The sequence below is a fragment of the Schistocerca nitens genome, chromosome 5, assembly GCF_023898315.1.
Source record: "Schistocerca nitens isolate TAMUIC-IGC-003100 chromosome 5, iqSchNite1.1, whole genome shotgun sequence".
In the NCBI taxonomy this organism is placed as follows: domain Eukaryota; kingdom Metazoa; phylum Arthropoda; class Insecta; order Orthoptera; family Acrididae; genus Schistocerca; species Schistocerca nitens.
In genome coordinates, this window is record NC_064618.1 from 199,786,870 (window position 1) to 199,802,530 (window position 15,661).

The 15,661-nt window shown below is 40.3% G+C and overlaps 1 protein-coding gene across 1 annotated transcript in view; it reads left to right on the plus strand.

The window, feature by feature from the left end:
• Positions 1–298: 298 nt before the first annotated feature.
• Positions 299–15,661, plus strand: part of LOC126260196 (dnaJ homolog subfamily C member 17) — a 53,754-nt gene continuing 38,391 nt past the window's right edge. The window contains exons 1-2 of the mRNA XM_049957476.1: positions 299–438; positions 520–648. Of these exons, the coding sequence (XP_049813433.1) occupies positions 364–438; positions 520–648 (204 nt within the window). The 5' untranslated portion in view covers positions 299–363. The remainder of the gene's footprint in view (positions 439–519; positions 649–15,661) is intronic.

Consider the following 15,661-nt stretch of genomic DNA (forward strand, 5'->3'; position numbering starts at 1 on the left):
TCTAGATACAGCAGTTTAGGCATATATTATATATGTGCATAGTTTATGCCATCTGAATGGCAGAAAGCAATGTGTATTAGTTCCACGTCAGTATCAGATTTTTAATCTCAGTCGAACTACATACGCTTTCTCTTAGAGAGGCAGAAAACAATGCGTTCGTTGAAACATTTACAGTATTTTAGAAAAGAAGACAAGGAGAATGCAAGCTTTTAGTTCCAAAGTTCTTCTATCGTAGTCATGTGTATGAAATGTTAATATCTTAGGAAGGAGCATCTGTAGCGTTGAAGTTGTCTGATCGTGTTGTTTGTGTTTATGGTTAGTAGGTGTTGAAACAGTGAGTTTATTTTGAAGAAAATTAGAGTCATGGGGGAGAAAAAACTGCCCGAAGAAAATCTATACGAATTACTGGGTATAAATATAGAAGCAACTACACAAGAGGTACAAAGCCGTGATTGTATCACAGAGTAAAGTAGGTACGTTGTAACAGCAGTGAAGTAACTCGCATACTTTTTATTTCAGATTAAGAAAGCGTACCGAAAAACAGCCTTGAAATGTCATCCAGACAAGAATCCGGACAATCCAAAAGCCGCAGAATTGTTTCATAAATTATCAAACGCTTTGGAGATTCTTACTGACGAGTCTGCAAGGGTTAGTAAACTCATTTAAATTTCCATAGTTGTGATATTCGTTGCAAAGCTTAAATTTTGTTGCTTCGTGTACGTTCTGTTAGAAACAGATGTCCAGTAAACTTCATGTGACATACGAAAATGTTTAAGCCGTTTTGCAAGTTTTGTGCAATTTACTTTCGTTGGAGCTTTTCACTATATTACTCAGTACATAGATGGAATGAGTCTCGTATAACTTAGCGGCTGTTAATTGTTCCCATTCAGTGAATCCTGAAAAAAAAAAAACATTACCTTCCCTCCATTCTGTAGTTCCATTAATTTCTGTCAAATTGTGCTGTGTGAAGGGCCTATAGGCTTCGGCTTGTCTCTCTAATTTTTTTATGATTTGGAGCAGTTGTGGCATTGTTCCAAGTTTGAACAACTGGATTGCTTAGAGTTAGGCATTTCAATCAACCTTCTAATTATTTCAGGGCCACTGTTATATTTCTTCTCATTTTCGTGCTTTCCAAAATAGGGATATGCAGCTAAGCAGTATTCCGTATTTGAGTCACATAACAGTTTCACTTCTATTCGATATATAACTGGTTTTGTTCGAATATATAGCCTGAATGGGCAAATTCTTCATCAACTATAACTTACTCACAAGGATTATAAAACTCAGAAAATTTACTATCATGTTCGATATATCCCTGATAGGAGCAAATTTACCAGTGTGTTTTCTAGCTGCTTGAGTTAGAGCATCATCAAAGTGCAGGCACTTTAGTACGAGCCGCAGTCTATGCACCAAAAATGGAGCTCGGTACATCAAAATGTTTTCTTTAGTAAATATATCACGTTAACTGCCCTTGTTATGTCTATGGGCTCCACAGTTCAAAAGAATTCCCATTGCTGACACTATTTCTTCCCTTTCAAATGGTTTCAAATTTTTCATGAAAATATCTTCAGATGATTCCCTAATATTGCCTAGCTTTTGGTTGGTATGCATCAAAATGTTATCCAAGATGTGATCATCAAGATACGTGAGAAAAGCTTTACCTTGTGTATCAGGTTTTGTCTCTGGCTCAGTTCCTTTTGGGGGCCGTCATAATGTTAGCAATAGACCCCCTCCTCTGAGTTACATAATGATCTCTCTTCCATATCATACTTGATGGGGCCACCATGTCTTTTTCAAGGTGATCAATTTGTGCCTTCGGCCTGGGTTAACTTCTTGTTGTTGAATATCTATAAAAATGTGAAAGCAGAACTGAATACAGGCACAAGGACCGAATGCAACCACACAAAACACTCATCTACTGAGACAGGCATCCTAATGTAGTCCAAAATATCAGCAAAAAATAATAAAAATCAATACTTACCATGTTCATTTTCATCCAACCCAGTGCTATTAGAAACCATTTGATTTGGAATTGCCACGACCACATTTTCAGTCTCACTGCTTGCAGTTTCAGATAGTTCCTCACTAAATCATTGTCTGAATTCTCAAGCAACTTTCTTATTTCTTCATCTGTCGATTAGCTTCAACTCACCACACTGTTTACCGGTTGACTGCAGTTGGTGATTATTGAGCTGCTACACCTTCAGTTGGAACACAATCACTATTACTCACCAATGAATGTAAACCAAAAGCTCTTTTTACTATCAATTGCAGCAATAATCATTATGATAAATGTCATGTATGTATTAAATAAAATACTGAACACAGTGGGAGTTGCCCAAAAACTACATTGGGGGTCAGTTACTGACACCACCCCCACGCCCCCCCCCCCCCCCCCAATTGGTATGCAACTGTTAAGAAAGCAGATTTGGACAACACGAAGCAAGGTTTATTTCTTCTTCCTTCTTATTATTGTTTGTTTGAGGGGGGAGTGTGGGGGGGGAGGTTTAGAGATCAGATATATATGCATGTTACAGGATGCAGCAAAGGAAACGAAGAAGGAATGCTGAAGAAGAATTTAAGTAGTTCAGTGAGAAGAAATAAGTCTTAGGGCTGCCAATACCATAATTTTGTCTTAGATGGCAAGGGACATAGTTTATCAATTGAACAGAGAGGATACTGCTTCAAAAACAGATTATAAAATAAACATCAACAAAAGTAAAATAAGGTTAATGGAAATAGTCGAATTACATTGGGCAAAGTTGAGGGAACTACGTTACGGTTTGAGAAACTAAAAGTAGTTGATGGGTTCTGTTTTTTTGGGCAGCAAAATAACTCAAGCCAGCAATAAAGAGAATATGAAATGCCGACTGGCAGTAGCAAGAACTGAAAAAAGGTTTGTTAATATCGAACATAAATTTAACCCTTCGAGTGCTACTCCGGCACGTGCAGCTGGCCGTGTCAAGCCTGCCCTTGGGGCCACCTAGTCCGTGTACCTGCGCTGGCAGCCACTTTCGCGGACTATTGTGTGTGCCTGAGCTCTCCGCTCGGCCGTCTTCGCTCTGGCCTGAGTATTTCTGAAACCAAGGCGGCCATGACAGTCTCGCAGTTAGTGTGATCACTGACATTACAAATAAATGCAGAATATGTGGATACTTATTCCATAGCTTTGAATCTGTAGGTGAATTGCTCGATAGACCTAATGTACACTGAAACTGCTAACGTGTAACTCCTCATCAAAGGCTTTCTTTCATTTGCAATTAGTTCTTGAGAATCATCATACGGTCTCAGTATACATCTGTGTTTTATTTCGCATACTGATACTTAATTATCAGATTTTTGTGCGCAACTTATGATGTAAACGCTATAGAATCCGTAACGATCAAACATTGACGTTCTTCTGTACTAGCGCAATAATTCGCGTGCAAACAACCTTTGAGGGAAGCTTCAGGATGCCGAGACACACTTTTAAAGCTATTCACTATATTTTGAGAGCATTAATCCAGTAAATTGAAAATTCAACATTTCTGAATTCTTTTTATAATGGACACAATTGTTATTGTACAGTAGAAATAAACAGTTATTTATAACTTTTCTTTAAGAATTTGATAAGGAAATACTCAAGTTTCAAAACTACCCAATTAAACGTCACCTTTAATTCCTAATGACCTTTTGTGCTTCAGAAACGGGCGAGTGTGTGCAACTGGCCAACGTGTGCCAAGATGCCCTTTCCAAGTGTAGGCCTAGAATTTTTTCACAAGTCCAGTGGCCTGGAAAAATAGGACAGCAATCCATTACTGAATACTACTAGAAAATTGTAGCCTGGGTAGCCCATTTTCAAGCAACCATGTCAAAAAGGAGTGTGGCTAACACATTACAGCTGTTAATAAAATCATAGAATATCAATAGCTATCCATTTTCTTTGGTTTTATTAATAACTACAATATAGTTGTCATAGTCTTTGTTTTACATGGTGGTTTGAAAATGGGCTTCGCCTGAAACTAGTCGTCACTTAAATAAATATCTTTTACCGCAACCCAGGCTACAATGTTGTAGTAATAATAATACTAGAATTTTTTTAATTAATGATATTTGCACTAAATTTAAGGTTTAACTTCTACCAAGAAATTATGGAAGAATCCATAAATTTGTACTTTTTTATTTTTGCACCTTCTGTACGAACATTTGAAGATAATTCGATGATTTTTTCCCCCCTCCACAGTTATATTTCCCATCTCTTCTTTCTCATCTGGGCTTTCGACTGGCAGTGGCGAAGATTAAAAAATAATTTTAATTTTTATAATTATTTTTATTTATTTATTTTTATTTTTAAGTAATTTTTTTCGGAAGTAATGGCTTCATTTCATTTTCCAGCTGTAGCAACTTGGCTAAAAGTTCTTCTTTGTGTGGTATGTTTCAAAACATGGTTACAGTGCACAAAGGTACATTGCATGTTTTGCATTCATATTTTGTTTCTCGACGCACATTCTGTTTCGAGCAGACTGCACACCTATGCTATAGTCCGCGTTTCTTGGACTGGTCACTTGGAATGACATGTGGAAAGTGCCTCCCAGTAAAGTGAAGAGGATTCTCGTCATCAGAGCGTCTTACTTTCATATCTCTTCTCCGTTCTGGAGCAAATTTTTCCACAAGTTCTCGTATCAGACATAAATGAAGATCTGCTAATGATATTTTACTCCCTGTCACCGATCTGTGAAGAGTGTGAGCATTCAAAACACAAAGGTCCACAACATGAAAATAAAACTTTTTGTACCATCTAAAAGATTTATGTACAGATTCAACAGAGCTTAATAGCATATCGGAGTGGTCTACTGCTCCCATATTTGCATTGTAATCAACAACACATTGTGGCTTAATTACTTTTTCGCCAGTCGTCCTATTTGTCTTTCCTGTGTCACGCATTTCTGTAGTGTTGCAAGTAGTCAGCATGAACACTTCTCTCTTGTCGCACCACTTGATGGCAAACATTGCGTCATTTGACACAAACTCGACTTCTCCTCATTTCAGTTTCTTTTGTAGCTTCGGAAAGTTGCGCCTCTTCCTATGTACAGTACTGCATGCTGCTGTTCTCTGATTGTGAAGCCAGAGGAACAAGGCTGGACTTGTATACCAATTGTTGACATACAGGGTATGTCCATTTCCAAAGTATGGCTTCATTAGTGTTGCCACAATATCACCTGATTTCCCAAATTATGGACTTCAATTTCTGTTGTTGTACCTGTGTATACAATGAAATCCAAGACGTATCCAGTTTTACAGTTGCACAGCACAAATGTTGATAAGTGATCTTTGAACAATAATAAGCTTTCATCGACACAGAGTTTTCTGTATGGATTAAATGCACTGCAGAATGCCACACGAACTGTATCAGTTATTTTCCTAATTTTAAACAAACTGTTATCTCCACGATTGACCGAGTTGTCACTAAAATGCAACACCATCAAAAGTAACATAAAACGGTCACAGGACATAACTTCATCAAAAATTGGAGTACTCAGAAGTACATCTCTAGACCAATATTCCATTATTCTCAACTTTTTAACACGAGCCACAAGAAGTCAAATACCAATGAAGCTATACATCTCCTCAAAACCTGTACCTTTCCAGGTGGATAGTCGAGAATGAACTGATTCCGATGTATTTGCCATGGTGAAAGTGAAAATCAGTTAATTTCAAGTGCTAAAAAATTTCAACAGGTCTTCTGACAGAAATAGCATGAAAAAGGATAGAATGCTTGAATCAGGCGCTAGTTGGCAATTATGTCCTTAAGATGAGTCATCAAATGCATGAAGTGCTGGACTGAAATCACTTTTTTGCCAATCAAATTTCTCATTCTCAGTATGGCGTGGCCTTTTACGGATCGATTTGTCTTTACTATCAAAATATGAAGAACTCTCCTGGTAAGCTCTACTAGGTGAAATATGTGGAGGTGTATTACTACGAGATTCTTCTGATGAATCTTCATTGTCAGTACATTCATTGAAGATGCCACACTCACTGTCACTGTCACTCCTTGCCAGTATCTCTTCGTCAGTGTCACGACGCCGATGTGCCATTTGTCTGTGGAACTCAAAAGTGACATCATCATTTAAGACTGATTATGCCTTTCAGCGTTCAGTCTGGAGCATAGTTCCCCTTATAAAATTCCTCCGTAATCCCCTATTCAGTGCTAACATTGGTGCCTCTTCTGATGTTATGCCTATTACTTCAAAATTATTCTTAACTGAATCCAGGTACCTTCTCCTTGGTCTACCCCGACTTCTCCTACCGTCTACTGCTGAACCCATGAGTCTCTTGGGTAACCTTACTTCTTCCATGCATGTAACATGACCCCACCATCCTAAGCCTGTTCGCCCTGACTGCTACATCTATAGAGTTCATTCCCTGTTTTTCTTTGATTTCCTCATTGTGGACACCCTCTTGCCATTGTTCCCATCTACTAGTACCTGCAATCATCCTAGCTACTTTCATATCTGTAACCTCAATCTCATTGATAAGGTAACCTGAATCCACCCAGCTTTCGCTCCCATACAACAGAGTTGGTCGAAAGATTGAACGGTGCACAGATAACTTAGTCTTGGTACTGACTTCCTTCTTGCAGAAGAGAGTAGATCGTAGCTGAGCGCTCACTGCATTAGCTTTGCTACACCTCACTTCCAGTTCTTTCTCTATGTTGCCATCCTGTGAGAATATGCATGCTAAGTACTTGAAACCGTCCACCTGTTCTAACTTTGTTCCTCCTATTTGGCACTCAATCCGTTTATATCTCTTTCCCACTGACATTACTTTCGTTTTGGAGATGCTAATCTTCATACCATAGTCCTTACATTTCTGATCTAGCTCTGAAATATTACTTTGCAAACTTTCAATCGAGTCTGCCATCACAACTAAGTCATCCGGATATGCGAGACTGCTTATTTTGTGTCCACATATCTTAATCTCACCAGCCAGTCTATTGTTTTCAACATATGATCCATAAATAATATGAACAACAGTGGAGACAGGTTGCAGCCTTATCTTACCCCTGCAACTACTCTGAACCATGAACTCAATTTACCGTCAACTCTAACTGCTGCCTGACTATCTATGTAAAGACCTTTAATTGCTTGCAAAAGTTTGCCTCCTATTCCATAATCTCGTAGAACAGACAATAAATTCCTCCTAGGAACCTGGTCATATGCCTTTTCTAGATCTGTAAATCATAGATACAATTCCTTGTTCCACTCATAACACTTCTCCATTATTTGCCGTAAGCTAAAGATCTGATCCTGGCAACCTCTAAGAGGCCTACACCCACACTGATTTTCATCCAATCTATCCTCAACTAATACTCGCACTTTCCTTTCAACAATACCTGAGAAGATTTTACCCACAACGCTGATTAAAGAGATACCTCTGTAGTTGTTACAATCTTTTCTGTTCGCATGTTTAAAGATTGGTGTGATTACTGCTTTCGTCTAGTCTGATGGAACCTGTCACGACTCCCACGCCATTTCAATTATCCTGTGTAGCCATTTAAGACCTGACATTCCACTGTATTTGATGAGTACCGACTTAATTTCATCCACCCGAGCCGCTTTATTGCACTGCAATCTATTGACCATTTTCTCCACTTCCTCAAATGTGATCCTATTTCCATCATCATTCCTGTTCCATTGTACATCGAAATCTGAAACATTACTGATCGTATTTTCACCTACATTGAGCAACTCTTCAAAATATTCCCTCCATCTGCCCAAGGCATCAACAAGATTCACCAGCAGTTTTCCTGACCTGTCCAAAATACTTGTCATTTCCATCTTACCTCCCTTTCGAAGACTGCTAATTACACTCCAGAATGGTTTTCCAGCAGCTTGACCCAAGGTCTCCAACCTGTTTCCAAAGTCTTACCAAGATTTCTTCTTGGATGCTGTAATTATCTCTTTGGCTTTGTTTCTTTCTTCAACATAACTTGCTCTGTCTACCTGAGTTCTAGTTTGTAGCCATTTTTGATATGCGTTCTTTTTCCTTTTACAGGCTACCTTGACTGTGTCATTCCACCAAACTGTTTGCTTCATCCTACCTTTACACACTACTGTTCCAAGACATTCTTTGGCCACTTCTAGTACTGTGTCCCTGTACCTTGTCCATTCCTTATCCAGTGACTGCAATTGACTACATTCAACTAACTGGTACTTTTCTGAGATCACTGTTATGTACTTGTCTGATTTCCTTATCCTGAAGTTTCTCCACTCTTATCCTCCTACACATGGACCTGACCTCCTGCACTTTCGGCCTCACAATACCAATTTCACTGCAGATTAAATAGTGATCAGTGTCATCAAAGAATCCCCTGAATACACGTGTGTCCCTCACAGCCTTCCTGAATTCCTGATTTGTTATTATATAGTCAGTGACAGATCTGGTTCCCCTGCCTTCCCAAGTATACCGGTGAATGTTCTTATGTTTAAAAAAGGAGTTTGTGATTACTAAGCCCATACTGGCACAGAAATCCAAGAGTTGTTTCCCATTCCTGTTGCCCTCCATATCCTCTCCAAATTTACCCATAACCTTTTCATATCCTTCTGTTCGATTTCCAATCCTGGCATTAAAATCACCCATGAGCAGAACACTGTCCTTGTCCTTTACTCTAACAACTACATCACTGAGTGCGTCATAAAAACTATCCATCTTATCTTGATCTGTCCCTTCACAATGTGAATATACTGACACAATCCTAATTTTCTTGCTAGACACTGTCAAATCTATCCACATCAGTCATTCGTTTACATACCTTATTGCAACTACGCTGGGTTCCATTTCTTTCCTGATGAAAAGCCCTACACCCCATTGTGCTATTCCTGCTTTGACTCCTGACAGGTAGATCTTGTATTCTCCCACTTCCTCTTCTTTCTCACCCCTTACCCGAATGTCACTAACAGCTAAAACGCCCAACCCCATCTTACTTGCAGCCTCTGCCAGCTCTACCTTCTTCCCCGAGTAGCCCCCATTGATATTAATAGCTACCCATCTCGTTACCATTCGTTTGCCGAGTCGTATCTTAGGAGTCCCTGGTTTGTCAGAGGTGGGACTCCGTCACCTCCAAAGGTCCGAGGCATTTTGCTCTGATTGTTGCCAGCATCATATTTATAGTACCAGGGAAGCAGGTTGGTAGCCTTACTTGCCCCGGGTCCCATTGAGTTTTACCCCAAACGGTTGAGGATCTAACTGGTGGATTTGGTAGTCTTTGCCATCAACCACGACTCAGAATATGTCCGAGATGCCCAGCCTTATTCCAAAGTAACTGGTATCCCGACTGTCAGGACCACTTACTTGGCCACTCATACGTTGCCCGTGGTTCATGAACTAGGACATGAACTCAAAAGTGACAGCACTCTAAAAATCCTGATGAAACGGCAGATAGTAAACAACACCACAGAAGCAGAATGCAGAAGATAACATGAACCAGCTAGCATGAATGTCGAACAGCAACTGTGAAATCCATAGCAGAGTGTTTCCCAGACAGCAGGGACAGCGGCATAGAACAATAAATAGGGTACATCCATCCCAGGGAGTACACGGGACAAAAGAAATGCGACAGGCCGGCATGCAGCCCTGAGTGGCTATTGACGTCCATAGGCCCACAGGCAGTGGAACGAGCTGCAGTATAAGCCGTCATTAAGGCTCAAGTACCAGCCAGGCCACGCGGCAGATGCTGTCTGCAGAGCCCACGGGGAAGCCCACTTCAGCAGCAAACAACATCCGCAGACCCCACAGCAAGGTGGAGCGCCGCAACATATCACGTCTGCAGTACTCAAAGGGTTAAGTGTCAGGAAGTTTTTCCTAAAGGTATATATGTGGAGCATAGCCTTATATGAAAGTGAAAAGCGAACATTAAACAATATAAGGATGGAATAGAATCTTTTGAAATGTGGTGTTACAGTAGTATGCTGAAAATAAAATCGGTAGATTGGATAACTAAAGAAGTTCTGATTTAAATTAAAGAGCAAAGTGCTGTGTGGCACTACTTGACTAAAAGAAGGGATACATTGTCAGACATCAAGGAATAGTTAATATGGTAATTGGGTGTGACAATTGTAGAAGTAGATCAAGTTGTAGCCACAGTAAAAAAGGTTGAAGTAGAAGTAGGTAGCAGTAGTTATGTGGGGATTGTGAGGTATCCCAGATTTTTCAGATAAAAAGCCAATTTACTTTATTTCCAATTTTGCTATTTCACGTGCGTGAAGTGAATGTATACACACTGCAGTACATAAAGAGTAAGGAGCGAGTAGTAGGGTCCCACACTGGTGCTTTCAGAGCCAGTGGGATGACATGATGATGCTGAAATTGCTCCCGACGTCAACAAAGAGACACATAAGGAAAGTACATTTATTCTGGCATAAATCAAGTAATTGTTATTAATAAATATTTACTAACAATGTCACCTTTCGCCACTCAGACATAGGAGTAGTCTGCAAGTCATAAATACTATCTTTCAGTAATTTTATAATGCCAGGAAAATTGGTAGTAATAAATTAATGAATAACAGTGGCATAACAGAAGAGGTATGATCGTATATGAACTACACTGATTGTACAGTCAAGTTGCAGACTGTACGCCATAGTTGCCAGTCTTCAATAGGGTGCCTTTCAATCTAGTCGTGAGGTAAACCATGCTCTTGTGCCATTAATAGTTAGCTTGTAATCAGTGTGAACAAGTTCATCTTGCAGTGTTATAAATAACTGCACCATAATGACGTCTCATGTAAAAATTATTTGCACAAAAAACTTCTTCTCACCTAAAGTAGTATTGCACTTTCAGAATCCGACGGCATTGCGGATCTGCAAGGGGACATAGAACTACAAGGGCACCTCCATATAACTAGTAGGAAGAATTCCTATGCACTGGCTCATTAAGTTAATTCAAAGACGGACTGGCTTAATTATCACAAATCTCGGGTGGGAAAGCATGGCCAGTTATACTGTATGCCCCTTATACCACCATCTCCAGACTCACTGGCTAAACTGAGACACTTCTAGAGGATTAGTAGTTGTGGAAGGTTCTTGCAAGATGAAGACCCATGTTCAGTGTAGATTAGAATCGAGAGGTACCTTAACCGTTCTTCAGACTGAAGGCTGCTACAGCAACAACATTTTGTCAGTTGAACCGTGTTACCATGTAATCACTCTGCTGTCCACTGTAATCCTAGTTATATTCAGATGTAATTGCATCTACACAGTAATCTCCAAGCAACTTCCACACGATTCACATACCAGTACCCCAGATGGGGGTACCCTTAATTGCATTGTATGTATTGGTCCTGTTGTCTACAAAACCATCTTTTGCATTAGACATTGGACAAGTCAAGTCATAAGTTCACTTCTGAAAGTGATTTCTAGACATGCATATTTAACGTTCCAATAATACACTTTATACATTTAAGTATTTGTGAAACACACTTCATAAATTTAAATGTTCTTCGGTGGAGTAAAAGCAGTGATGCTGTAAATATGACTTATGAGGTGTTCCAAAGATTGCGACTTCAATAATAGCTTTTATGTTTTCAGGATTTTTGTTGTAAAATTTAATTCGCATGTGGAAAGGACTTTTTTGAACAGGGATGTATTGATTTGGGTTTTATGTAAATTTTTATTGTCTGGTAAAGTGATCATTGTATATCACAGATTTTTTGCAGTCTGCTATCCTTACCTATTACATTTATTTGAAAGAATGTAAGGGTTTACATAATGTATACACATGGCAATGGAGGAATACAAGAAATCGTAAACAGAAGTTTGCATCCAAACAAGATTCTAATCGTCTTTTTTTGTAGTTTGAAAGTACTGTTAGCTTTTTTAGAGTATCCCATAAAGTGACTCCATATTTAAGGTGAGAATGGAAGTAGGCATGATATGTATTCACTACTGTTGTCTCACTACAGCAGGATTTTAGTAAGAAAAGAAGATAACAAGTCTTCATTCAGTATGCTTATTATGTTTTACATTGCTTGCAACCAAAATCCTAAAATTCATTGTTGATAGTGACCAGTGGGATAAATGTGTCGTCCTTTGGAGCATTGTGGAATTTTAGTGCAGTGTTTTTTAAGGTGATTATTCTGTGACAGTGTGTTTTGTGACAGTGTTTATTGATTGCTGTAATTGTTCACTGCTGTCTCCTTTTAGTAGAATTGTGGTGTCATCTGCAAATATGATTGTTTTGCATGCACCCACATTTCTGATAAGTGTTCAGATACAGTTTTTAGGTGAACCTTTGTATGCTTGATGCACACTGCCTACTTATAATTGCTCAGGAAACAACTTATCCAGCTCTTGGACAGACCTCGAATACCTTTTTTTTTTCCCCCAAGCTTTGACAGCAGACTCTTATGGCCCACCATGTCAAAAGCTTTTGACAGGTCAATACATACTCATATTGTTTCTTGTCCCTCAGGCTTAGTATGACTGACAATTGTCATTGGCCTCTTATTTCTGAATTTATGTTGTTCATTACATAGGATATTGTTTTTATTTGCAAATTTTTTGAGTTTGTGATACATAACTTTTTCTAATTCTTTTGAAATTGAGGTAGTACTTGTGATGGGTCTGTAGTTACTTAAATCATCTTTCTCACCTTTTTATGTATTGGAATGACTTTAGATGTTTTCAGTACATCAGGGAAAGTGCCTGGCTGAAGTGAACAGTCGAATAAGTGTGTAAGTACTTCAATTAGGTTTGCTGCAATCTTCTTTAAGATTGTTGCAGGGACACCATCAATGCCTGCAGAGTTGGAATTTTTTAGTCCTTTCATTGCATTAACTACTTCATCTTGTGAGACAGAACTGATGTACATGGGCCATCCATAAGCATTTATTTTATATTTGTTGGCTTCTCTCTCTCTCTCTCTCTCTCTCTCTCTCTCTCTCTCTCTCTCTCTCTCTCACACACACACACACACACACACACACACACACACACACTTTTTTTAAACATTCCACGTAGCCTTCAGTTTATTAGCTGAATTATATTCATTGTAATGCATTATTTCTGATGCTCTTATTACTTTTCTTAGTATTTTGAAATATTTTTTGTAGTATACATGTATTTCAAGCAAGGAATTTTGTGATTTACACATTTCATGAAGTAGTCTTTTCTTCTGGCATGAAACCCTTATTCCCCGTGTGATCCAGCTGTTTGTTCTAGAATTCCCCCTCATGGTTACAGTTTTCAGTGAGAATGCAGTTTGAAAGAAATGAGTTAATGTATCCAATGAAAGTGTTAAATTTTTCATTTATATCATAGTGTTGTTAATAATACTGCCTTTCATTTTTAAGCTTAGTATTTGAGCAATATGGTCACTAGATCCCGCACTGAAAATTTTTAGTGAAGTTTTGTATAAACTTTATATCTAAAAACAAAGATGATGTGACTTACCAAATGAAAGTGCTGGCAGGTCGACAGACACACAAACATACACACATAATTCAAGCTTTCGCAACAAACTGTTGCCCATCAGGAAAGAGGGAAGGAGAGGGAAAGACGAAAGGATGTGGGTTTTAAGGGAGGGGGTAAGGAGTCATTCCAATCCCGGGAGCGAAAAGACTTACCTTAGGTAGAAAAAAGGACGGGTATACACTCGCGCACACACACACACACACACACACACACACACACACACACACATATCCATCCACACATATACAGACACAAGCAGACATATTTAAAGACAAAGAGTTTGGGCAGAGATGTCAGTCGAGGCAGAAGTGCAGAGGCAAAGATGTTGAATGACAGGTGAGGTATGAGTGGCGGCAACTTGAAATTAGCGGAGATTGAGGCCTGGTGGATAACGGGAAGAGAGGATATATTGAAGAGCAAATTCCCATCTCCGGAGTTCGGATAGGTTGGTGTTAGTGGGAAGTATCCAGATAACCCGGACGGTGTAACACTGTGCCAAGATGTGCTGGCCGTGCACCAAGGCATGTTTAGCCACAGGGTGATCCTCATTACCAACAAACACTGTCTGCCTGTGTCCATTCATGCGAATGGACAGTTTGTTGCTGGTCATTCGCACATACAATGCGTCACAGTGTAGGCAGGTCAGTTGGTAGATCACGTGGGTGCTTTCACACGTGGCTCTGCCTTTGATCGTGTACACCTTCCGGGTTACAGGACTGGAGTAGGTGGTGGTGGGAGGGTGCATGGGACAGGTTTTACACCGGGGGAGGTTACAAGGGTAGGAGCCAGAGGGTAGGGAAGGTGGTTTGGGGATTTCATAGGGATGAACTAAGAGGTTACGAAGGTTAGGTGGACGGCGGAAAGACACTCTTGGTGGAGTGGGGAGGATTTCATGAAGGATGGATCTCATTTCAGGGCAGGATTTGAGGAAGTCGTATCCCTGCTGGAGAACCACATTCAGAATCTGATCCAGTCCCGGAAAGTATCCTGTCACAAGTGGGGCACTTTTGTGGTTCTTCTGTGGGAGGTTCTGGGTTTGAGAGGATGAGGAAGTGGCTCTGGTTATTTGCTTCTGTACCAGGTCGGGAGGGTAGTTGCGGGATGCGAAAGCTGTTGTCAGGTTGTTGGTGTAATGGTTCAGGGATTCCGGACTGGAGCAGATTCGTTTGCCACGAAGACCTAGACTGTAGGGAAGGGACCGTTTGATGTGGAATGGGTGGCAGCTGTCGTAATGGAGGTACTGTTGCTTGTTGGTGGGTTTGATGTGGACGGACGTGTGAAGCTGGCCATTGGACAGGTGGAGGTCAACATCAAGGAAAGTGGCATGGGATTTGGAGTAGGACCAGGTGAATCTGATGGTACCAAAGGAGTTGAGGTTGGAGAGGAAATTCTGGAGTTGTTCTTCACTGTGAGTCCAGATCATGAAGATGTCATCAATAAATCTGTACCAAACTTAGGGTTGGCAGGCCTGGGTAACCAAGAAGGCTTTCTCTAAGCGACCCATGAATAGGTTGGCGTACGAAGGGGCTATCCTGGTATCCATGGCTGTTCCCTTTAATTGTTGGTATGTCTGGTCTTCAAAAGTGAAGAAGTTGTGGGTCAGGATGAAGCTGGCTAAGGTAATGAGGAAAGAGGTTTTAGGTAGGGTGGCAGGTGATCGGCGTGAAAGGAAGTGCTCCATCGCAGCGAGGCCCTGGACATGCGGGATATTTGTGTATAACGAAGTGGCATCAATGGTTACAAGGATGGTTTCTGGTGGTAACGGATTGGGTAAGGATTGGAGGCGTTCGAGAAAGTGGTTGGTGTCTTTGATGAAGGATGGGAGACTGCAAGTAATGGGTTGAAGGTGTTGATCTATGTAGGCAGAGATACGTTCTGTGGGGGCTTGGTAACCAGCTACAATGGGGCGGCCGGGATGATTGGGTTTGTGAATTTTAGGAAGAAGGTAGAAGGCAGGGATCCTAATCCTACCCCTAATGATCCAACTCCCCAAGACACTATCCAAATTGAACCCTGCCTGGAACAGTTCCGTCCTCCGTCACAGCGGGACCCACCTCCTCTTCCTCAAAATCACCCTCTCCAAACCTTCCAGGAATTTCTGACTTCCAGCCTTGCCTCTCAATCCTTCTTAAGAAACCTTAATCCTACTCCCAACATCACCACTGCTGAAGCCCAGGCTATCCGTGATCTGAAGGCTGACCGGTCCATCG